This window comes from Ixodes scapularis, unplaced genomic scaffold (genome assembly GCF_016920785.2).
Source record: "Ixodes scapularis isolate PalLabHiFi unplaced genomic scaffold, ASM1692078v2 PGA_scaffold4__175_contigs__length_147842914, whole genome shotgun sequence".
Taxonomy (NCBI): domain Eukaryota; kingdom Metazoa; phylum Arthropoda; class Arachnida; order Ixodida; family Ixodidae; genus Ixodes; species Ixodes scapularis.
In genome coordinates, this window is record NW_024609879.1 from 65781144 (window position 1) to 65805708 (window position 24565).

Genomic DNA, 24565 nt, shown 5'->3' on the forward strand with positions numbered 1-24565 from the left:
TGGCTCAGACAGGACTGTCCAGTCTCACCCTTCCTCTTCATTATATACCTAAGTGGAATGGAAGGTTTGTGAGCTGAGCAACTTAGGTTTTGATGTAAGCTATGTTGAAGGGGAAAATAGCTAATGCGAATAAATTCAGGACTAATTTATGTAAGCAACATAGTACTCGTGGCAGATACCAATTATGCAGTATAGGAACTTATTGGAATATGTCACGATAAAGGGACAGCTTGGGCGTGCGATTCAGAAGTGACCGGTTTGGAACAATGAAGCTCAGAAACGAAAAGGGAAACCCTTGAACATACAAGACATTTTAATAGTCCATGTTGAAAAATACAAATGTCTGGAAGTATGGCTTATTAAGGGAAAGATATCTCTAGGTGAACGCGAACAATATGAATAGGAAAGTGAAAAAAAATCTATTATGAAACACTTGGCACTATGAAATTATAATACATATAAGAGTTTTCAATGGTATATTTGTAGCAGTAATGGCACCAGGACTATTTGTGTGAAATTTGTACAGTGAGTGAGATGAGATGTTCATTCAGGATTGGTAATTCTACAAAGCATCGTGGTCAAGTTAGCAGTTAGGGGGCGTGGGAACGCACCTATGGAAGGACTGCAGGGGATATGGGCTAATCTTTGAGAGCAGAGTTAATTAGAAAACTGAAATTCGAAGGAAGTTTAACCGAAATGAATTACACCTGGTGGGCACGGAAAGTAAGCATTTATACATGAAAAGTTCACACAAAACTGACAAGCCGACTCCTAAAGTTGACATTTAATTATCGGCACACTAGGAAATGGACTGAGAAGAGTAGCTCAGTGAAAAATAAAGTGATCCAAATAAAACGTAAAAGATATCTGGGCGAAAAGTACAAAAATCTTCAACTTTTGACAATATACAGGGCACAAAATCAAGAGACAAAAAGGGAAATAGTGTTTGATAATTTAAACAACTATGTTATTTGTTGTATCAGGTGAGGATTTGAGTGTTAAAAACAAAGATGTATCGAGCGAAACTTAAAAACAGAATAGACAGATTGTGTACCATAAGTCATACTCAGAGCGAGACGCTACATTTTTTGTTTCGAAGTTCACGTGATTTTTGCCCTGCTCTCCCTGAAGGGGTAACAGTTCTGGCTAGGGCGCTGGGTTTTGTTGGTGATAATATAATCACGGAGAAGAAAATGATTACTGTCACAACGAGGAGGTTAGAAGACTGGTGGAAATCTTCAGGCTAAAACTGAAAAGAAAAAAAAAACGAGTAGTGCATAGCTGGACAGGCGGGACGGAGAACAATTTTGACTACTGCCCGCGTGGCTCCGGTCAAATACCCCAAATTTTTCTCCTAGTGGGCCCGGTGTTGGCGTAATGACGACTAGGTTTGACCAGAGGAAGAGTAACGACTCTCTCGCCGATAGTAGGCAAAGAGTAATGTTTTTAATTTTTTATCCCGATCCCCGAAAGGTCAACCTGGCGACATTCTACACTGCCTGATAATAGCTCCGAAAATGCAGAGCGGAAGCGAATCACCTTAGATTTGAGAGGGAAGGAATTGTATTTTTTTGTTGTTTCTATGCTAGGTGGCGCAAGCTACTGCCCGTTATAAAGGTTATGGCCATTAGCGTCCATCCATCCATCCTACCAATGCTGCGTCGTTCTCGGCAGGTGTTTACATGTTTGTCTGAGATTAGATTCGTTGCTTTCCTGTAAAACACTTAGATACGCTGGTTTTGTTTAGCTTGTGTATTTTTGAATTTTTTGGAGCCGATGCAAATGCACATTAAATATAAAATATTCGCAAAGAAAATTCTTGGTGAATGTTTCAAAAACTGTGTCGTTATAATAGATGTTATAAAGGCCTGCCGGTACGGCCCATCTGTACATAATTATTGGCCACCGGAAAGCGATACCGGTGACCCTAATGAAGCTACCGGCGCTAGTACGAGGATACCGGCCGCTTGGATGCACATGTAGCGTCTTTTAAACAGTGCTTTCATTTTCTAGTATCCATTTGAGCGTCGAGCAAACTTGTGGAGGAGTCGAGTTTCTGATACCGGCAGACTCGTATGTGCACCTAAAACCGGTATTATTTGGCCGGTACATGATTTACGGGGGCCAATGGTGAGTCTGTATTGAAAGCTGTACATGGGTACAGGAGTTTTAGTAAGAAAGTACGCAATTTGTCGTCATTGTCTTCTGGTATGGTCAACGATACAGTTACTAATTCATGTCATTTAGCGACCACTCTCTGCAGTCATACAATTTTGATGGAAGTGGTAAGGGGAAGGGTTACTGACCGTTACTCTTCCATTCTAGGGATATTGGGTGAGTCTCATATGGAGAGTCATAATAAATGAGCGATTCAAAACAGTTCTATACATAATATTTATCCACCTAATTTAGGCATATTACAGGAACCTGTTGGTGTCACACGACTATATTGCGGCTTACAGCGTGCTACTAGACAAGTTTCACTCATTCCTTTAGAAAAGTAAAAAGGCAAAACGTTCTACCTGAAAATCTGTATATTAGTGAAAGAAATTAACGATATTGTCCCAATTGAAAATGATTGACCAAACAATATAGACAAAACCCGGAATATGTGCTTTATAAAAACTCATTTCAAAACATACGAAATACATGAACAGCCATAATACGGCTAATAAAAAAAATTGTATTATTCTATTAAGCTTAGAAACCGACGGTACATTAGAAAACTCATCGATATATTAATTGAAAAAAAAAAATTAACATTGGTATAAAATCAAGTACTATTTTTCTGGACAATGATGATTAGAGGAGGTTAGCCAATTCACTTCACACTAGTTTTGTTAAGGCTACTAGGGAATTAAGACACATCATCAATCCAGTACAAGACACAAGAGTCAGCCAAATGGTCTAACTGAAAAAAAAACAAATTCGGCATATATGCCCGACAAGACTAAGGACGTTTAACAAGTAGTTTAAATTCAGTGCCTATAATGAATTCTCCATGAACAGAAATATTACGCGTGTGAGATATACTATATAACATTGATAGGCCTATATAATTATTGTTGAAAGAAGTTATTGTGCTATTACATCAGATAAAATTCAAAACAAATCGAAAGTCTCTACATGTTTTTCCAATATACAAAGGTGGAACCAAAACAGGATTTGGGATTTCCCGGCGAATATAAGTTCCTCTGTTTTCATAAAAAATCGAACACTTTTTTTTTTTTTTGCGATATTAAAACTGGGCTAACTGATCCGCTAAAGCACCGAGTGGAAACTTGGGGTTCGAACGACAAGAAACCGTACATTGAACTGTACGAAACTAAGGCCAAAAATAAACCTCGGCTCAAAACGCTTTCACGCTGTAAATATGTGACGCAAGCAGCAAGGTATGCAGAGCAGAAATTGGATGTTACCCAGGTCCCCTTGTACGAAGATATACCGCTTCGAAGGGCCAGGCTGCCTGAACCCCAGCGCGATTTATGCACTTCTAACATCGCGCAGAAGCTCTTGTTTCTTTCCGTCCTTATAGTGAATTGTGCAAGACTGCCTCTCGATTACTTACCCAAGTACTTTTTATGGACAAGACGCCTCAGCTGCATGGGTGATTTGTGCCAAACCGAATGTGTGAAAAAAAACTTATAATAATAAACAAAACGCGAGTGTGAAAGAAATTTTCGTTATTTATATACGTAGATGGTGGGCCTGAAGCATCCCACTTCCCCTGTTTCTTTTTTTTTAATTTTCTGCCAAAGTAGTAAACTACAAAAAAAACACGGTAAACAACCCATAATAACTGGCGAGAGCACGGGGCTTTAGAATACTCTACTACCAAAGATACTACCAACTAAAAAAAAAATATATCTATATATAAAAAAAGCGAACTTTGCCGCCGTACGTGTGGCAGTGGTTTCCGGGCTGACGGCTTTTTCTTTTTTTGCTCAATTTCACGCGTGACCTAAGTAGTCTCACGCGATGGTCTACATCCAAGAAAACACAAATATGCCTTAAAAATTGTTCCTTGCTGCGAATTGTTTACAACAATTTTGACGAAAATAGTTACGCTACTTGTGGGTGCACCAAAACATACCCTGTTTCCAAATAAAAATAAAACTAAGTAGAGAAAAAAAAATAACTGGAGGATTAACATCGTAGCACCTTTTCCTCAGTCGGTGCGTCGGCTCACAGCGCGATGGAGGAAGGTCGCTTCGTGCGTAATTTTCGCGTCCTTTTACTTGTTTTTTTCTTATGTTATATATGTGTCGTGAACTGTATTGCGAGTATGCATTTTGAGCGCGATAATTTAATAGTGAGAAAACAGACTCTGCAAAAGCTTTCCGGCAAATGTTGACCGCGCTTGAGTCACGTTTCCAGCTGCGTTTCTGAAATGGGTGACCTACTCGGTGGTGCAAAGTAAACATATAATTAAAACATCGCAAACAAACACTTTGACAAGTAGAAAAAGGGACACATACACAGCGCTGATTCACGACTTCCTCTTTTTCGTCTACTTAAAAGACATCAACATGATGTCCTACACGGGGGACTCTTCTTTTTTTTCCCGTTCTTTGTCTTCTTGTGTTAATGCGTTTTAAGAAGACGAAAACGAGAGTAAGTCGTGAGTCAGCGCTGTGTCTGTGTCCCTTCTTCCACTTGTTCTTGTGTTCGCTTGGTCTGTTTTTAATATACGTTTCTGGGACCTAATGTTTACGATAAGCTCTGATTTGTCTTACCCGTATTGAAACACTATACTTATGGCATGCTACAAATAAGGATAATATGTTTTTCTTTCATTTTTTTTTTGAACTTCATGCAGTAGTTTTGCGTTAAGTAATGGTTTACACGCGCATGGGATTGAATGTAACGTATCCGTTGGATAATCTTGCTATCGTTGTAAGCTGGCATGTTGAACTTTGCTTGGTGATAGCGAGCTTGCACAGCAATATTTTAGCACTTGTGCTTTCTTGATTTTTCCCACACGACATATTTCTATGCACGAAAGACCACACATTTTGAATTAATTCCTTAGAGGCCATTTTGCATAGGCATTGCATGAGGAAAATGACTTTTGTCGTATGCTAACATTTTTGTTCAAGCGGACCTCCTGAATACAACCGGGAAAGGGTTCCGGCTTTTTAGCGGTCGCCAGAGTCACATGATCACTGCAGAATACTCCCAAACACAGCAAAACGAGTCGCAATCTGGAAAAGTTGAAGGCACATTTGAGTGTATTGGCAGTCTTCCTTCCGTGTATCAACGACAAGGTAGAATGTTTTTATACAATGTCCAGAAGAGAATTATTTACATGTTTCAGATTTCAGAACTGCATTATCCTATACACTAAACGCAATCCGACGATTGTTCGCGAAATAAGCGATATTCTTGTCCGTTGTCTCAGTCAATCAAAATAAATGTGACTTTTGTGGGTCGATGCAGCGCGCAGCTGAGGGCAAAGCATGGAAATGTTACTAAAGAAAACATCAAGCCTGAGTGACTAATGAGTAAGGGCGTTAATATTAATTTGTGTCGAGTAAATATCACACTATAGCTATATCAAAGGAAAAGACCGCTAACTTTCATAAGAAAGAAGGGAGTTACTTACGAGGTACCTTTCTTCAACAAGATAGATTGCTGCCTGGTTGGTTGAACGATATAATAAAAAACAGCGCAAAAAGGACGGTACACCAAGTAGCTGACTAACAACCAAAGGTTTACAGAACTTTCACGCACGTACAGTGGCACGCGCAAGCACTAGCTCTTCTTTCTCTTTCTACAGAGATAAATGCTAGTAAAGAAAAGCTTAAGAAAAAAGAATGTGAAAAGAAAAAGAAAGTTCTACAGCCGCACTAGCAGAACGTTGCAAAACGAGTCACCAAAATAAATCATAAAAAAAAATGAAAGCCGTTAACAACTCGCTGTAACGCCGAATTAGAGCGCAGCTCTTGAGCAAGAGGAAGGAAGGGCACTGAGGGGAAGGTAGACCCCTCGTCTCTCTTCCTGACCTCCTCGTCCTGTCTACTACTCCTCCCTTGGAGTGTCGTCACCGTAGCCTCACGGGGGTCATGTGACCTCGCGGGTGTCACGTGACCCCCGTGGTGTCACGTAACCCCTGTGAGGTCACGTGACGATGACGATGAGGTCATCATGATGACGTCATCGTCAACGTGATGGCGTCATCAGTGGCTTAACGTGCGACGTCATCAGTGACATCACGTGACGTCATCAGTGATATCACGTGATTAAAGGGATCTCGTAGACGAATTCCTTGACACAAGGCACAAACTGCTTGGCATGCCTCGTGTCACAAGGGCCGTCCGTTCCTAGGTTTGATCTCGTTTGACATCGCGCACAACTTGGACAGTTTGCAGGGGGCCATGAAAACAGAGTCGACGTTGAATTTTGCTCGTACTCATTTCAGATTCTGTGAGATCTTGTGTACATAGGGCAGCACTTCAAATTTGCTTGGACTTTTTCCTAGTTGCCGTGTCAGGATTTTTCATCTTCGTGAGCATAGATTCAGCCGCTCCTCTCGCCAGAAAAGGAGGGAAACCCAAAAGTTTCAGGCGGTGTAGGTGACGGTCGAAGCTCTCATGTACGGCGTGGACACAGGACGTTGATAAAGCCGAGCAGAGGCATAGGATGGCGATACGCCGTTTTACTACTTGTATATACAACAGATGTCGTCAGAATCATTGACGAACAAACATAAGTCCAAGAACTACAATGCGCAGCCCGCCGGCAACTCGAGCGTGAAACGTAAGTGGCTTGAGCATTGTTCAAAAACTTGGTGTGCACGCGGTGAGCACGTGTCAAAAATGGCAGAGCACAACCGTGTCGACCACACTCACATCCCAACTACAGACAACTGCACAGGACCTTGTATAGTGATATGTCTGGGGGAGAGCCTCCTTTTTTTTAACAACACAAGCACGAAGGAAAAGGAACGGTCACAGCTCGTTCGTTTCGGACCCAACCAGAACAGCTATTTTTGGCCGAACCTGTGAATGTTTCTTTACGGATTATCTCTGGGGGCGGGGAGGACGGTTGTCACTCTAGGTAAAATGGCATCGAGGGCCGTTGGACATTCTTATCTTTGTTACTTTTGAATGTCGAGTAGGGACGCTTGAGGCGGCATGCACGTACCAGCCTTACTTGTAACACTGTAAGATAGCATAAAAAGGGTACACAGCATACACGAGGAAAATAGAGTGGACATTTTCAAGAGAAGTCGAAAAACTTGGAATTCAAAACCGCAAAACATAGACGTAAATCGCCCTGAGCAGGTTTCGATGGTCTAAAAGAGTGGCATATGTTTTCTAGTTCGTATTTGGGGGGGGGGGGGGGGGGGGGGGGAAGAGTCTAGTCGCACCAGCTGTATCATCATCAGCAACATGGCGACGCCCTTGGAGCGTTTTTCGGAAAGGTGTAGACGGGATACTCTTGGCTCTCTTCCCTTTCTGCTGGTTTTCTCTAATTCAAAATGGGAAGGTGTGGCGCCGAGAAGCTTCTTTTTGTGAATAGCCAGAACCAACTGAAAGCGTCCGAAACACACCTTCACTTTTGTGCCGGGTTTCAACTGACGTGGACGGAAACTCCGCCCGCTTCCAAAAAGGCGCAGACAAAGAAGCGCTTAAATATATATATATATTGTTTAATGTTTTTTTATTTAGTGTCCTCCCTGCTTTTTTGCGAAGAATCAACTGAATTGCAGTCATCTAAATTTATTTGCCCTGTAATTTTTTTTTTTTTTTTTTTTTTTATGAGTGAACATATTTTTGGTTAAAAAAATATATTGTTGTAGTTTGAGAAGGAGTTACTCGGAGAAGCGTTTAAAGTAAACTACTATTTATCGAAATAGCAGCGAAGTTGATATTAACTAAATTATTAGGAACGGCAGTCACTTTAGTGGAGTAGTCGATGTGCGCACAACGTCGGAGCCTTAAGTCATTCAAGATAAGTCATAAATAACGTGACACCTCCCATCGCTACAGGTGAAGGTTGTGGACGCTGAAGGCAGGATTGTTCCCGTGAACACGAGGGGAGAGCTGTGCACCCGAGGCCCCCATGTATTTAGGGGCTACTTCAACGATGACGCCAAGACAAATGAAGCCATCCGAGACAACTGGTACCACACAGGGTAAGAAAGACAGCAACGTCAGTCGGAGCGGCGACAGCTAGGGTGAAAGCTACCGCAACACTAAACACAGAATACCGATATTTCGCACTGCGCGGCTCCCAGAGACTGCTTGCTGAAGAAGATAGCGCAAACCAACAAATCCAGGCAACTGCTGTCAGCGGAGAACGTATATCCAATCCTGAACAAGATTTACCGGTACGCTGAAGGCTTTGTGAAACTGCGGAGCGTTGCGTTTTATCCACATATTTTTCTTCATTAATATTTTGATGAATTAAAAGCAGAACAAAAGACCCAGTAGTAAATCTTTTGAAAACAAACTTACATAACATGACAAGTTAAACTGCAAGCAAAATTTTACACTTAGTTTCAACTATATACTCATAAGATTACGAACATGTGCCCTACTCGTTGTTTGGGCAGTAAAGGCGAGCAATAATTAATTAACCCCTTACCACATGCATATTTATTTTCGCCTCAACTTTCATGCCGACATCTATAAAGACTACAAGACCCAAACAAACCTTAGTTTTTACAAAGACCTAATGGTTCTCACTCTTTTGTCACAATACTGTCACGTATGACATATGATACGCTATGCAGTTAGAGGTATATTTTATAAAAACGAGAAAAATATTTTTTTAATGGTACTCAACTTAACTATTAGTCCAAAGGTTAAAGCATGCGAATTTTCCTTTAAAAACACAATTCTTTTTGCAACAGAATTAGTTAGTTTTGCACATAAACATTAAGAATATGACGTATTGGTGTGTCTCCATAGTGCTGAGAGTCGCGATGCTGAGCTTTTTTATAAAAATACTTGAAGCAGTAGAGCTCTCTGGTGAAACAGAGCGCAATGTTGCACTTGTGGCACGAGGCATTTGTGAGGCGATCGCAGGAGGGCACCTTGCAGCGCAGTCGTTCTTCTAGCAAGATGGGCATTAGGTGAATATTGTCTCGGCGGATATCAATTACCGGCAGTGATGCTATCGGGGACCTCCTCTTGGTGGCCTGGATGAGCTCGTCCTGCTCACAGCTGGGTCACCCAGCACGCTTCCTCTGATGCGGCTTTCCTGCTTTGTAGAGTGGCTCTGCAACAGACGACTTGAATTCAAGCTGCGATGTCTTTCTGTTTCCCTTTCTTCGCCAGAGAAGCCAGGCATTCAGCAGTGTCAGGTCCATGATATGCAAAATAACAAAAAGCGGGGATACCAATTTTTTAATTGAATTTTGATCTGATGATATCCCAGCATCGGGCTTAGAAGTTCTACTACGCTCATGTCCATGTTGTTAACAAGAACAAGGCTAGGAGAGGTCACCATCCTGTGTGTCTTCTCTATCGCGAAGTAACACTTGACTTCTCCAGCAGGATCATGAACGGCAAACGTGGACAGCAAAGTGAAAGTTTTGTTTTCACGCCATGCCACTGCAGAAAGTTTTCTTCAACCACCTCGCACAATCTTCCATCATAAGCTCCTCTCTGTTTTATTGCACTTTCTTTCGGGAGTGTGCAGCCAGGCGCTCGATTTCGCCGCACAGTGTCGAGACAATGGACTCCCGCTTTGTCCAAAGCTACTTGAAGAGCGACGGGCGTAAGCCAGTTGTCAAAGTACAGCTGGTGGTGAATGTTCCTAGGGATATTATGGGCCAGCTTCGATACCACGCTGCTGCTTGCACCCATGTCAGATTCACTTGGGAGCTGCTTATTGTCCAGAGCACCGCTGAACACTCCAAAATTATGCCCTAGGCCGGATACTCCACTCAGCACAAGTACCCCGTAGCCCCAGCGGTGTGGCTTCTTGGGGTTGTAGAGCATCAACGAGCAACGTGCCTTGAAGGGCACGGCCTGTTCATCAATGCGAATCTTTTCTTCTCTTGGTTCTTGGCTCAACTGCTGACGTAAAATGTCAAGTAGTAGTCGTACCTTGTGCAATTTGTCAAGCCCAGCTTAACCTGGAAGTACAAATTTATCGTTATTGCTGAAGTAGAGAAACAGCTTCAGAGTCTCCCAGTGGTTCAAGCCCATCACCTTTAAACCTTGTCGTGTCTAGTGCTAGAGCACCAGTAGCGGCGGGTGCTTAGGAGCTGAATAATCGACATATAGAGCACCACACCGACGAACCTTTTCAGTTCATCTACTGATGTTAATTGAGGTCTTTGAGGAAGGCATCGAGTCGAGTAGAGCAAGGTCTCCTCACACATCATTGTGAAGACGTCATCAGGACAAAGACATTTCAAAAGCTGAACTGGAGTTTTCAGGTTCATAATATTTGAAGGTTCTTACATCCCCGATGAACTCAATTTCTTTTGTATCCCCTTCAAGACAGAATTTCGTCCACTTCAGGGCGCTTTTCGGGGCGCATTTAATGGCTTTGGCACTTATTACTGCTGGAACAACTTATCCCCGCTTTCTTTCTCACTTTCAGAACACAGATTTTTTGTTATTGCAAAATGAGTCGGGACACAATAGTTTTGTTTGTAATCGCAATCATGTTTTTTTTTTTTTTTTTTGACCTCTCGGAAGCCTTTGATAAGGTGAACCACGCTTTGCTTCTGCACCAATTGTCGCGTAATGGCGTTTCTCCTGTTCTTTTATTATGAATTGAAAGCTACGCGACTGACCGTCGTTGTGTCGTACGGATTTTAAATAACTTCTCTAATCCTTTTTATCCGTCATCGGGAGTACCACAAAGCTCAAATTTGGGTCCACTTTTGTTTTTGATCTTTATCACTGAGGTATCTACTTGCGTATTAAACTCAAACGTGCTGTTATCCGCAGACGATATCAAGCTGTTTTTGAGTATTAGTTTGATCGACGACTATGAGCTTCTTCAGAGTGACGCATTGCGTATTTTAAACTGGTGTCGGGAAAATTGCTGAATCATTATTCCAGAAAAAACTAATGTCATGTATTTTAGTAAAAAACGTGAAATTATACAGTATGCATACTCAATTGATGATAAGTGCAATTTAAGAGTATGATCGCTTCGATATCTCGGAGTGTACTTTGACACTACTCTATCGTTTGGCTGCCCATGTCTCCCATACTGCCTCTTCTGCATTTAGATTACTTAAAATGATTTCTCGATTAACTAGAAAGTTTCCGAACTATGCTTGTTTCCTCCGTTTATTTTGTTCTACTATAAGATCGAGACTAGACTTTGGCTCTGTGGTGTGGAATTCACTGACACCACGTAATGCAGCTAAAAGAGAGTCAGTTTAAACTTCAGAAACGCCTTGTGCGCATAATTCATGACAAATACCTTGGCCGAAGGCATTTTTACAACTGTAAACTCCTGCATCAGAATTAATTGGGAGGCTAGTTGGTTGAACTTCTAAACGGTGGTTTTGAAAGCGCAAAAGACTGAGAAGAGAAGGAGGGGACAGGACAGAGCGCTTACTTACAACTGTCAAATTTAATAGAGCATCTAGAGAACGACAAGGTGGAAGTGAAAAAAAAAGGAAGAAAAGAAAGATGAAATTAAAGTCACTGCTGCTAAAAAGAACATATTTAGTTTTATAAATCGAAATAAAAATTATTTTAACTTCAGCCAAAGGCAAAGTATATGTCACGTAAAAAAAAACTCTATACTACAAAAAGCAAAAGAAAAAGAAAAACATGAAATAGAAGAGAAAAAAAAAATACGCAGAGCAAACGGCTAAAACGTCTTCAGATAAAACACCGCTAGAACTGAAGTTCTCACTGTGTTTCAGGTCTTCAGGGGAAACACCGAAGGAACTGAAGTTCTTTTTGTGTTAGGGTCACTGATGGCGCGCTTATGCACTTGTCGCTAAAGCCCCTCGATGTGTTTACGTGTCTTGCAAGTAGCGTCAAATGCGCGAGCGAACGAGGCCCATGTCTCGAGCGGCCCCTGGAAGCAAATGGCGGTGCAGCACTGAAATGAGCGGCCTTTGGAAGCGAATGGCGCCGGAGCACGCGCTCGCGGCACGTGTCTCGCGCGTTTCCACAACAATGGTTGGCGGTAATTGTAAAAAAGGCCTTTATCAAGGGGCTTTACTTGTCGCCACTGGTGAGGATGACTTGAGCCTCGTACAGTTATCTGGTGTTTTTGTCACGGAACCGCTTTAGAACTTTGGTGTGGTGTATGTCAGAGATTGCAAATGCTCACCAACATTCAACCACACCAAAGTTCTAAAGCGGTTCCGTGACAAAAACACCAGAGAACTGTACGAGGCTCAAGTCATCCTCACCAGTGGCGACAAGTGCATAAGCGCGCCATCAGTGACCCTAACACAAAAAGAACTTCAGTTCCTTCGGTGTTTCCCCTGAAGACCTGAAACACAGAGAGAACTTCAGTTCTAGCGGTGTTTTATCTGAAGACGTTTTAGCCGTTTGCTCAGCGTAGTTTTTTTTCTCTTCTATTTCATTTTTTTTTTCTTTTGCTTTTTGTAGTATAGAGCTTTTTTTTACGTGACAAATACTTTGCCTTTGGCTGAAGTTAAAATAATTTTTATTTCGATTTATAAAACTAAATATGTTCTTTTTAGCAGCAGTGACTTTTATTTCATCTTTCTTTTCTTCCTTTTCTTTTTTTCACTTCCACCTTGTCGTTCTCTAGATGCTTTATTAAATTTGACAGTTGTAATTAAGCGCTCTGTCCTGGGGGATCGGTGGCCGAGTGGGCTAAAGCGCACACCCAGCTCGACGCGCGTGGAGCGAAAGCTCGCGCTGCAAATCCCAGGAATCCTGGGTTCGAGCCCCACCCCTGCCCGTTTCGATCTGGATGAGCATTGTACCGGCGTGCGGTCGTGGATCACTACTGCGTGGTGCGCGTTAAAGACCCCAGGCTAGCGGTTGTACCGCACTGGCTAAATTGCTCATCTACAGTGGGTAACAATGTCGCCATGTTCTGACAGACTAAACTCCTGCTGTATAAACAACTAACGACTAATTTGTTTGTTTGTTTCGCTCTGTCCTGTCCCCTCCTTCTCTTCTCAGTCTTTTGCGCTTTCAAAACCACCGTCTAGATGTAAACTCCTGCTCGGCAAGTTTGGCGTACAGTGTCGATCACTCAGAAGCTTATCGCGCGATGTAGCCTTTTTGTATAAAATAGTTCGCAGGGACACAGACTCAACTCTTTTGTTCACAGTGAATTTAAACGTACCGACTCGCTCAGATAGGAGAGCTCTCCCTTTTAATCCCCACAATCAACACATTATATCACCAACAACAAGAATGCAGACAAGTGTAAACAATCTTCCGCATGAAAACTTTTTTATTTGTGATAGCAACGTAAATCTCCGGAAACAATTATATGAGATTATTCTCCGTTGCCAAGAATGTACTGTCGTGTTTTATTGCATGCTAGTTTTATCAGGTGAGCATGTTTTACAGCTGTGCAATTTTTTTTCACTTTGCCATATTGTAGACCTTTGTGGGTTGCTGATTGACACAAACAAAGGCACTTTGATTATGATCTCTTCCTCGTCACCATCGGGGAACTCGCTATCACTGCACCTGTTGCTGCCCATTTCCTTGATGGTTCTATGTCGTACAGTTTGGTGTCTACTTTAAGTGTACATCACTGTCTGTTACCTTGGGCTCTTTATTTTGGTAGTATTATCTTATGTAGAGTTACACTCATGTTTGAGAGACAATGGAATATTAAAGGTAAACAATTCGCCGAGGCACCTAAAACTGGCGATCCCACATCGCAGAACTTGTATTTGTTTTCTTTACCTGAACGCTATGGTTAGTATTGCCCTTCCACGCGTACTGTTTTTTTTTTTACCTGATGTTTTAGGAAATTTGAAGTCACTGACACCTAAACAAAGGCGGAAATCAGAAATATTAGTTTTCAAGTGCGTGGGTAAGACACATTTATCACAAAATTATATTTCCCTTAAAGAACAAAAGAAAAACAGTTTTAAATAGAGCAAGATTTACGCCGCGGAAGAAATTCGTCCGATTTCCAAACGTGTTTTCCTTCCGCAGCCGACGTCTGGAAATAGAAGAACATTCGAAAACGCTTCTCACTCATAATTCGCCTGGAGGTTAAAATAATGCTCTAAAATATTGTTTTTATGGGGAATTTAGTCACCCAAGCGCCTCAACCCGTTCTTTAAAAAACAAATGTTAGGATTTCAATGTTTGTTTGGACATCGCATTTATGTGTTTTTATTTCTTTATATTGTTAGATTCGAGTGTATAAACGAAATGTTCTCCGTAATGCCTTCTATAGTCACCACGATATGTCAAAATAGAATAAAAAAATTGCTACGTTCAAGAAGTTTTTTTTTTTTTTTTTTTTTTCTTATTGAACACCCGTTCGCAGGGACGAGGGGACGATGAGCGAAGACGGTAGGCTTACATTCGTGGGCCGGATTAAAGAGATGATCAACTTCACGGGTATAAAAGTGCCGCCACTGCAAATCGAGAATGTCCTGAATTCGCACCCCGACGTGGAGGAGGCGCAGGTATGTTTCCAAAGGTGCGGTAGACAGAGCGAGACGTCCATGTGTAGACCCATTACTTGCAGGGTATTGTATTTTGACCGTGCTGCCCCAACTCATTTTGCTTTATTCAAAGTAAGCCACTGGCATTTTCGGGTTATATTAACGTCAGTTTAGTCGCTAAAGTTATAAGGAGAATTTAACGTCACGTAACCCGAGGTTTCTTTCAACGTGTGACTAGAAATCGTGCTTTGCCTATTTCTCTATCTCGAAGGAAGGCATTTAATGCATACGTAACTGGTTCCACTAAGTTCGTCTAAGTATCCCGGTTACCTACTGGCCTTTATGGCGATTATGTTCAGAAATTCGGAAAGGTGGATACGGTGGTGGACGCTTTGCATTATCAAAAAATCAACATACAAAAAACGGACCGCGTTTACATGAAGAAACCAAGGTAGCAAAAATTTTCGATATATCAATATAGCAATCTATGAATGCATGATCATCTTTTTCTCATCATGGCACATTGAAACGGCATTAGGAATTCAGTTTAAGATAATACGTTTTTACTCTATTTTTTATATGTAGGGCGTGCTAGGTTCTTGGACTTTTCGACTATCTCTGAGTGTTTTTTTTATCACAAACCAATTTTGGGTATTTTTGATTTATAGTTTTTTTATAATATTTTAACATTCTTTTAGAATATAATTCGAATTTATAAGCGTGTGCTCAGAAGAATATAGGTACTGAGAAAGAGTAATTCTGCAGACTTTATACGATTAAATGCAAATTATTGAATTGAGTGAACATCCTTAATGGATGGTGCCTAGTGTTTGTCAAATTGTAGTGCTGTATGTCGGACGTAACCTAGGTTGTCTATAAGCCCAACCGCCTTATTTCGTAAAAGAAATAATTCTTCATTGCTCCCGTCATTCTTCCCCAAAGTAAAAAACACTTTTCTACCGGGATTATGCAAAAGCATACATTAAGTTGGAGATGAAGGCAGTCTGGTAACATATATATTGTTTTCTTCAAGAATCCAATTTAGAGCGACATATGTCATCAAATAGTGCCTACACGACTTGTTGAACTTAACATTTTAGCAAGTTTGGCTCCCAGAAATTTGTGCTCCACAGCGCACTCTGATTTTGAACTTTTGAAATATATATGTAGTCAACATTGTATTTTTATCTCAATATCATATATTTCGTTTCCTTTGCGTTCAACTCTACCTGTTTAGAATACAGTCATAATGAAAATTTGTTAGGCCAGTTGTCGCACTTTCTTTACCTTCCTTATGATTGTTACCCTCAAAATAGAGGGTGGCGTCATCAGCATACAAAATAACGAAAATAATCCCTGGAGAAGGGGAACAAGAGGGACAAAGGACAAACACAAATCTCCAAACACAGCTAGGTGACTGGTGAGCGACCGAAAAAATCCGCCTGGTCCGGGTATCGAACCCGGGACCTCTCCATTACAAGTGGAGCGCTCTACCAACTGAGCTAACCAGGGGTTAGACGTCAGTAGAGCAAACGGGTTTTATCAGCTGCCACCAGTCTAACACCAACAAGGGTGAAAGCCCTTGTTGGTCCAGCTCGCTTGCCCCTTGCATTTAATTGCATTAAAATTAATACAAAATAATGTCGAGACTTAGTGGTGCATTAGCTACGTCGTTGATATAAAATAAAAAAAAGGCATTGGTCCTTGAATTCTGCTCGGCAGAATACAACGCTGGATGCTGAAAGTTTTTGACTTGACCTTATTGAGAATAGTAAATTAGGTTCTGGTTAATGAATAATCTTTGTGACGCCTAAGTCTATTCCACGTGTACCATACCCTTGTAGTTCCATAAGAGAAATATCACGCCTGAGTGAGTGAAGTCGGGACTAGGCACTTTGTTGATTATAATATTCTTCATAGGCAACAAGGCCGATTTTGTAAATTTTCATTTTTTAATGTCATATTCACACGTCGTTATAGGGTCCTTGTCCAAAATATTTAAAAACTTGTGGAAAATATTTTATTTTATTTTTCCAATAATTGTAGCACTAATACAGGTATGTAGTTTTTGAGGTTGTTTAGTGTATCACCTTTGTGTATAACACAATAATTCTCTGGCATATGTTGCATATGTCAGAGAATTATTCAAACTGGTATATTTGCGCATTAATTGAAAATAGACAAGGCTTCTGTCGTACTCAAAGGGAATACACTCAACAGCTTCAAACACTACAGGCTTCAATTAGTACTACAATTATGTGAAAAATAAAATAAAATATTTTACGCAAGGTTTTCGAAATATTTTAGACTAGGACAATATAACGTCTTGTGAATATGAAATTCAGATTGAAATTCCCAAAATTATATTTGTTGCACATGAGGAATATTATAATGAACAACCCGCCTAGTCCTGACTTCACTCACAAGATTTAGGGAAAATAAAACTGGGTTTAATGATGCTTAAAGAGAACCAAATAGACCGACATGGCCTCTGCTCCAGCGTCCCGAGCGAGCGTGCGTGCGGGAATCAAAGTCCTGCTCTCGTTGGGGTCGCGACGTGCACGCACGAGCCCCGCAGACTTTGGGTAGATGACGCCATCACATGCGTGAGTAGCCAAACGTGGTCTACACTTAAATGCACAAGAGGAAAAAGTACAAAAGGCAAGATTAACGAAGAGCTTCTTAGTTGACGACAACTTAGCTAAGAAGTTCGTAAGTGAAGGAGTTCGTAAGACGAGAAGTCGATATTCACGAACGCGTTCTTAAGTGAGAGGAGGAAAGCGACGTTCTCGCACGGACAAACTATACTTCGTTTCACCTTATATCGGAGCGCGGACGATGTTTTGAGCCGAAGGGCCAATCAAACAGCGCAAAAAGCGCAACGTCATGGCGTGCTCTCTGCGCTTGATAGGACTAGCCGGCGTAGGAGCACCCACAGAGAAACGGCGAATACCGGCTGGTCCTATCAACTGCAGAGAGCACTCCATGACGTTGTCCCCCTCTGGCTGTTTGATTGGCCCTTCGGCTCTTAATATCGGCCGCGCTCGGACCTAAACTGAAGCGAAGTATAGAGCTCACCGGTGCCGTTGCTATGGCGATGGTGTCTTCGGCAGCAGGAACAACCAATCGGACAGCTCGGCATGGTCCGGAGCCGTTCGGAGCATGTGGATTTTTAATAACAAACACAGGCGGCCTTTCTGAAATCGCTTGTCTGGGGTTCGTGTCCGTGCAGTGATATGTCGACGCTAACTCGATTTAAACACGCCCGAATGCCGAGGCCGGGATGCGTAACCGCCTCCGTTGAGTGCTACAAACTCGATCGTTACGAAGTCAACACAACTGTCATCGTTGGTAAAGGATGGCCTGTGTCAGTCGGTTGAAAAGCGACGTAGATGAAAACAAGTTGCCGCGGCGTTTTTCTGGGCCTCGGAGATGCAGGAGCGAGCCGACGTTAAGAAAGATACGTTTGAACTTCGAGAGTCTCAGCAAGAGCCACGTAATGCCTCTTCACAGTCGAAGCGGACGCGCGCGTTTGATCGAAGTGCTGGATTCGCGCTTTTGGACCGCGAATTGGGAAGCGCTTCGGGACCGATCTTTTACGATTGCAACCCGATGCTGGCGCGACACCCGGCAAAGAAAGGTTGGACCGGCATTGCGACCCACCAACTGTTATAGCGATCGACAGTGAGGTGCATTCGTGTCAGAATACAAATGGTACACTGTAAAAAATTTTCACCCCATTTTACGGGCAAAAGTTGCTGGTTCAATATTGCCAGTATGGTTTGCCGTAATCTAAAAACGGGACTGTCTGTAAAAACAAGGCATATAATTTCGTAAAATAACGAAACGTCCGTAGCTCACTTTACAGACGGTTATCCGTTTTCCATTTTACGGATAAAAGTTGCTGGTTCAATATTGCCGGTATGGTTTGCCGTAATCTAGAAACTGGACCGTCCGTAAAAACAAGGCATATAATTTCGTAGAACGACGGAACGTCTGTAGCCCACATTACGGACAGCTATCCGTAGGAAATGTGAAAGCTATTTGCACTAAATACCGAAGGACTATACCTTTCCGCCTTATAAGGCCAAAGCCTCGTGCCATCCGTACCACCTGCACCTTCGATACATCATGCGACTCACCTGGCAGAGCTCTAGATCTGCCAGGGGTGTCACCTGACGTATCAGAGGTGCAGGACTGGTGCGGATGACTCGTAGCTTTGGCCTTATATAATTCGGAAAGGTATAGTCCTTCGTTATTTAGTGCGGACAGCTTTCACATTTCATATGGATAGCTGTCCATAATGTGGGCTACAGACATTTCGCCAATCTATAAAATTATATGCCTTGTTTTTACGGAGAGTCCAGTTCAAAAAGACGTAAAGGTCAAGTGCTTCATTATTTAGTGCAAAAAGCTTCCATATTCAAGCAAGCCTAAGTCACATGAAGCTTTTGGGGTAGATTGGTATGGAGAGTTCATAGCTCCGTCATTTAATATATGAACTTGAATAATCTTTCATCCTCAGCCAAAAAGTTCATGTTTTGCAAAAGAGAAAGAGCACACAACCTGTACTTCTCAATGCCAGGATTTTGTTTGTGTGAACTCGGCTGTTCCTATAGATGACAGCTCAACAAACAAACCAATTAAGAAGTTTCGCCACAATACCTTTATTGGAAGAAGGCATGCCTTGCTTTAACTTTGGAGAAAATTTACATTATAGTTGTCCTTGTGCTGGCCATTTAGATGCCCCTCCATACTTGTGCTTGAAGTTGTCATTCAATTGAAGACCTCCTCGGTATCTTCATGGTGCATGTAAGAGCAGCTTGAAATAAAGAGCAGAAGAGGATTTGCATTCAAACACAATTGCAACAAATTGTATATGACATGCATGGTTAAAGTAAGTGAGCAACGTGCTTACCAACTAGCCTAGCTCCTACTAAACATGACATATAAAATAAACCCCCCATAAATTGAACCAAAGTAAAAATTGGCATTGATTTGAATACCGAACATATCAAGTGCTTGAGAAATAAAACTAGCCAATTAAAATCGCACAACTATTCAGTGATATTAAGCACATTGGAGTGAGCCAGATCTCCCTTAGTATCTACAGTAGGCTCGCGATAATTCAAACTCGGATATTTAATACTTCTGGTTAAGTCAAACAAATTTCAAAACTTTGGTTGACCCGCTATGTTTTCAATGCATTCATAAGCCGCTTAACTCGAACAATGTTTTCGTGCATACTTTTTGTTCTCGCAGCACCGTTGAGCGCACTTCTTTCAAAGCACCGGTGCACTGCGGAGAAGCAACACCCGTGGAGCTTGCTTCCGCTGGTGTTGCTTTTCCGCAGTGCACCGGTGCTTGGTAAGAAGTTTGTTTAACGGGGTTAAAGCAGAGCAGAACCGTGTATAAACTGTCTTACTAAAAGAGTGCGAGAGATAAAAGGGGAAAGGGCTACCGGCGCTTTCCCCCTTGCTGGAGTGTTAAAGACAGTGAAAGCCCCAGGTGAGAGGCTTTGCCGGTGTTCGGTGTAAGCATTGCCCGAACTTCGTTCGTGTTTTGTTCTCTGTTTTAAACTCCCAAACTTAATTAGAGCCACGGGCTTGGATGGCAACAGTCCCCCGGTCATCAAGGTACCGTTGCTCAGTTATACGGTGCACGAATAACGACAGAATGCATTGAATACTGTCCGAGAGCCTGTGTAGCTTGCACGAAATCCGGCAAGGCGAGTGCGACTGCAGTGTCTTTAAGCTCCATCGCTTTCCACATGACCCCGATTTCCGGCAGTAGTGGCTTGCGTCCCTAAATCAAAAAGACTTTTCCCCAACGCCATCCTCTCGACTGCGCTCGGAACATTTTGTGAATGGAGTGGGCATCACATTTAACGCTGTACCGTCGATGAACACGGGGGGTGCGCTCGCAAGGTGTGTGCAAGTTTTCTCCTGATATTTGCTTTCAGCTTGTAACATTTTGGAACTGAATTTATTTTAATATAGATATTTCGAAGTGGTGACATTGACTCAATTTTATTATCTACAGCACTTAGTTGAAGGCTGATTTTCGTCGCCAGGTGTGGCTAGCGATTGTCAAAAAGTTAGTTCTGTTGCTTTGCCTGAATCGCAATCTCCTGTGCAATACCAGAGAGCCATGAGCCCATGCTGACCGTCACAATGCGACTAGATTCTTCTTATTTTCAAAATTAGTACATAATGTAGCTGGAAAGAAACCTTCAATTTCTGTTGCTTAAAGTTGAAACATGCTCATGCATCACTGTTTATAAACATAGAAACATGCTCATGCATCACTGTTTATAAACATAGAAACATGCTCATGCATCGGTGTTTATAAACGTTTTATTTGAGGATCCCATGCCAACGAGTGTGTCTTTTGTCGAGAACTGAAAACAGCAAAGTCGAGATGGGCCTTTTGCCGGAGCGAGTCGGTCAATGATTCAACGATTCGGAATTGATGCATGAGCATATTTCAACTTTCAGCAACAGAAATTGAAGGCTTCTTCCCGGCTACATTATGTACTAATTTTTAAAATAAGAAGAATCTAGTCGCATTGTGACGGTCAACATAGGTTCATGGCTCTCTGGTATTGCTCAGGAGATCGTGATTCAGGAAAACCAATAGAACAAGCTTTTCGACAATTTTCAGCCACACCCGGCGGCGAAAATGAGCCTTCAACTCAGCGTTGTAGTTAATAAAATTGAGTAATTGTCAACAATTTGAAATATCAATATTAAGATAAATTCAGTTAGAAAATGTTACAAGCTGAAGCAGCAATTATCTCGAGAAAACTTGCACGCACCTTGCGAGCGTACCCCATGTTCATCGACGGTACAGCGTTAAGTTCGGTGTGCGCTCCATTCACAAAATGTTACGAGCACGGTCGAGAGGGTGACGTTGAAGAAAAGTCTTTTCAGTTTACGGAAGCAAACCACTGCCACTGGAGATTGGGGTCATGTAGAAACAGCCGCACTCACCTTGCCAAATTCCGTGCAAGATACATAGGTCCTCAGACAGCATTCAACGCTTTCTGTCGTTATTCGTGTACCCTAAAACCGAGCAGTGGTGTCACGATGACCGAGGGACTGTCGCCATCGATGCCCGTTGCTCAAATTAAGTTTGGGAGTTTAGAACAGAGAAGAAAGTGCAAACGAAGTTAGGGCAATGCAGATGCCTAACACCGGGACACAAATAGAGGGCTTGACAAGATCTCTTGGCCAACCAGAAGCCGAAAAGAATCTCCTAGCCGTGGCAGTGAGAAACAGTTTTAATAAGTGCGTAAGGGTTAAATGCAGTACCTCTTCATGGTTATGGTGCACAAAATGTTTCCATTATGGTTATGCAAGAAGATGTAAGAAACGATTGTGCTACATGATTTCTGTTTTGCTCAAACAAAGTCGGACTGCTTCCACGGCAGATTCCCGGCGCTCGGATTATGTCAATCGTTCTGTTGGTCGTGCATGCTTTTTATATCTTCTATATCTTTATGTATCTCCCACCATGATGTTGCATGACCGTGATCAAAACATCATGTGCACCACATTTCCAGTCACAGAGAGTTACCACGACGCACTTATTAATTTTGCTTTTTGCAACCACTACCAGGGTATTATGCGCAGCTTCTGGTTGACCATATTTGCATTTCTGAAAATGCTCTGGAACATGCCCGGCCCACCTTCGGCCAATGGTGCTTCCTTATTTGCCTCGTATACATTCCAACGAATGGTTAAACTCTCCCTATATACGTCTCTGAAGCAGAGGAGACATGAGCGACAAAAAGGAGTGCTGCACTGCAGTTTCAACAGCAACTTGCGTGGACGCTGTGATGTGGAGGCATGGCTTTACGTCACAGCATTCACACAAGTACAGGGTGATTCAAGGAGAGACCAGGCTCTTTGAATCGATTGCAAAATTCGGTTTCTTAACCTATTGCGCTGCGACTTTGTGCAGCGTTGCCCACAGATGGTGCATTTTTTTTTGTAAAATTTGCAAAGAGCAAACTTGCCCGAGAAAAAAGTAAAGAAAGAAAAAGGCTTAGCTCCTATGGAAACACAGCGAAGCCACCGGTCTTCAAACAACACGGTACTGTTTCGCACGGGAAACAAGAAATGGCGCAAGCTGTCGCGACGCCAACCAACCAGCAGACGACGCTGAGAGCCGGCGTCTTTAGCAGACAAGGAACTGCAGTTCCTTGTTGTTACAGCGCCTGTTTTTGTTTCTGCGAATGTCGCCGCCTGCGGAACGCGCACCGCTTTTGAGTCGAAAAGATTGTCTGCAAAAGACGCCCGCTCTCGGCACCGTATGCTCATTTGTTGGCGGCGTTCATTGCGCCATCTCTTGTCTCCCGTGCGAAACGGCGCCGTGTTGTTTGCAGACCGGTGGCTTCGCTGCGTTTCCATAGGAGTTAAGCCTTTTTCTTTCTTTACTTTTTCCTCAGGTAAGTTCGCTCTTTGCAAAGTTTACAAAAAAAATGCACCATCTGTGGGCAAAGCTGCACAAAGTCGTAGCGCGATAGGTTAAGAAACCGAATTTTGCGGTCGATTTAAAGAGCCAGGCCTTTCCTTGCATCACCCTGTACAAGAGACATTTTTGCTGGTTGAACAAAATTTTGTTTTGAGGTGTCGTGCGCTGTCTAAACAGTCCCCGATAAACAACATTTTTGAGGGTTGAATAAACTTGTGTCATAAATTGTACCAATGTTTCATGAGTGGCATACCTGCTTATTATTAGTAGGCCTATCTAGAGGAAATCATCAGATATCTGTTTCGTGTGTGCAGCCATCCATGTAGCAAATCATAATTTATCTTCCAACATATTTGATGAACTGATAACTCGAGCTTTTGACAATTCATGCAAAATTCGTGGCTTCCTGGAATTTGAATTAATGAGAGTTTACTGTATGTCACATTTAAATTAATAGCTTAGCTTCTTGGGCTTAATGTAAACTGGAACCGGCTAGTGCAACTAAGTCAAAGTAGCAGTAAAAAGAAGCTGAAGCACTTTTTAAGAAATCTGAGTTAAGGGTGGACTTCCATAGCATTTTGTCCCATGAATGCAGCGATCGCACTAAACTTGGGCGAAAGTCAACGTAAACTGCATTTCTTTTTCAAAAATATGTGCAGTGATTGCAGCAGGGCATGCAGTGAGTCTCTCTTCCACCTGTAATCTGTCCAAAGCGTCGTGACGTCATTGTTGGCATCCCCAAGTCAGCCGATTGGTGAACAAGGGTTATCGGACCCTGCCAATGACGTCACTTTTGCCAGTTTTTCTTTTCACCGTTCTAGCGCTCTGCTTTGTTCGGTGTGCCGCAACATGCAGGGCTACGCTGAAATTTTCATGAATGATTATGACACTCCTACTAACAAGATCAAAAGAAAACTTAAAGGGAAGCTGAAGCACTTCTTGAAAAAAACGAGTTAGAGGTGAATTCTGGCGTATTTTTATCCCGTGAATCTGAATATCACTTTTGTTTTCCCTGAAGATGCAACTAAAAGCGAGAAAAAGCGAAAAAACATTCGACCAGTCGTGACGTCATACTAGGATCTTCGGGCCGCCAAGCGCGTGTCGCTCGTGTGTTCAGCGCGTGCAACGCAAGCTTGCCAGGTATATTTCCCCGCACTGACACCAGTCGTGACGTCTCTTTCTGACCTTTCTGAAAATAGCAAGAGTGCGCGTGCATAGCTTTGACAGGCGCTGAAGATGCGCGAGAGCAGATATTCCGAAGGCTCCTAGTGTGACGTCACGCCCCGGGAAGGAGGGGCTTCGGCGATACTTTAAAAATTAATTTCTGAAGCCTCCGTGCACCAGAAAAATAATCTTGATATTCCTCATCCTGGAGGTAGAATGAAGGCCATTGAAATGTTTTTTCTCAAATAGAGAACCGCTTCAGTTTCCCTTTAAGACACCATTTTTAAGATGTCCACATTCTAACTTTTTTTTTTTTTAATTCAAGGATTTTTCAGTTTTTCTTTAAACAGGGTGCCTATAAAGTACTTC

At 42.3% G+C, this 24565-nt stretch overlaps 1 protein-coding gene across 1 annotated transcript in view; it reads left to right on the top strand.

Annotated features, from left to right (window-relative positions):
- The window catches only part of LOC8037272 (medium-chain acyl-CoA ligase ACSF2, mitochondrial-like), an 86185-nt gene that overhangs the window by 43857 nt on the left and 17763 nt on the right, over window positions 1–24565 (top strand). Inside the window, exons 12-13 of the mRNA XM_040216690.2 lie at window positions 7995–8140; window positions 14434–14575. Of these exons, the coding sequence (XP_040072624.2) occupies window positions 7995–8140; window positions 14434–14575 (288 nt within the window). The remainder of the gene's footprint in view (window positions 1–7994; window positions 8141–14433; window positions 14576–24565) is intronic.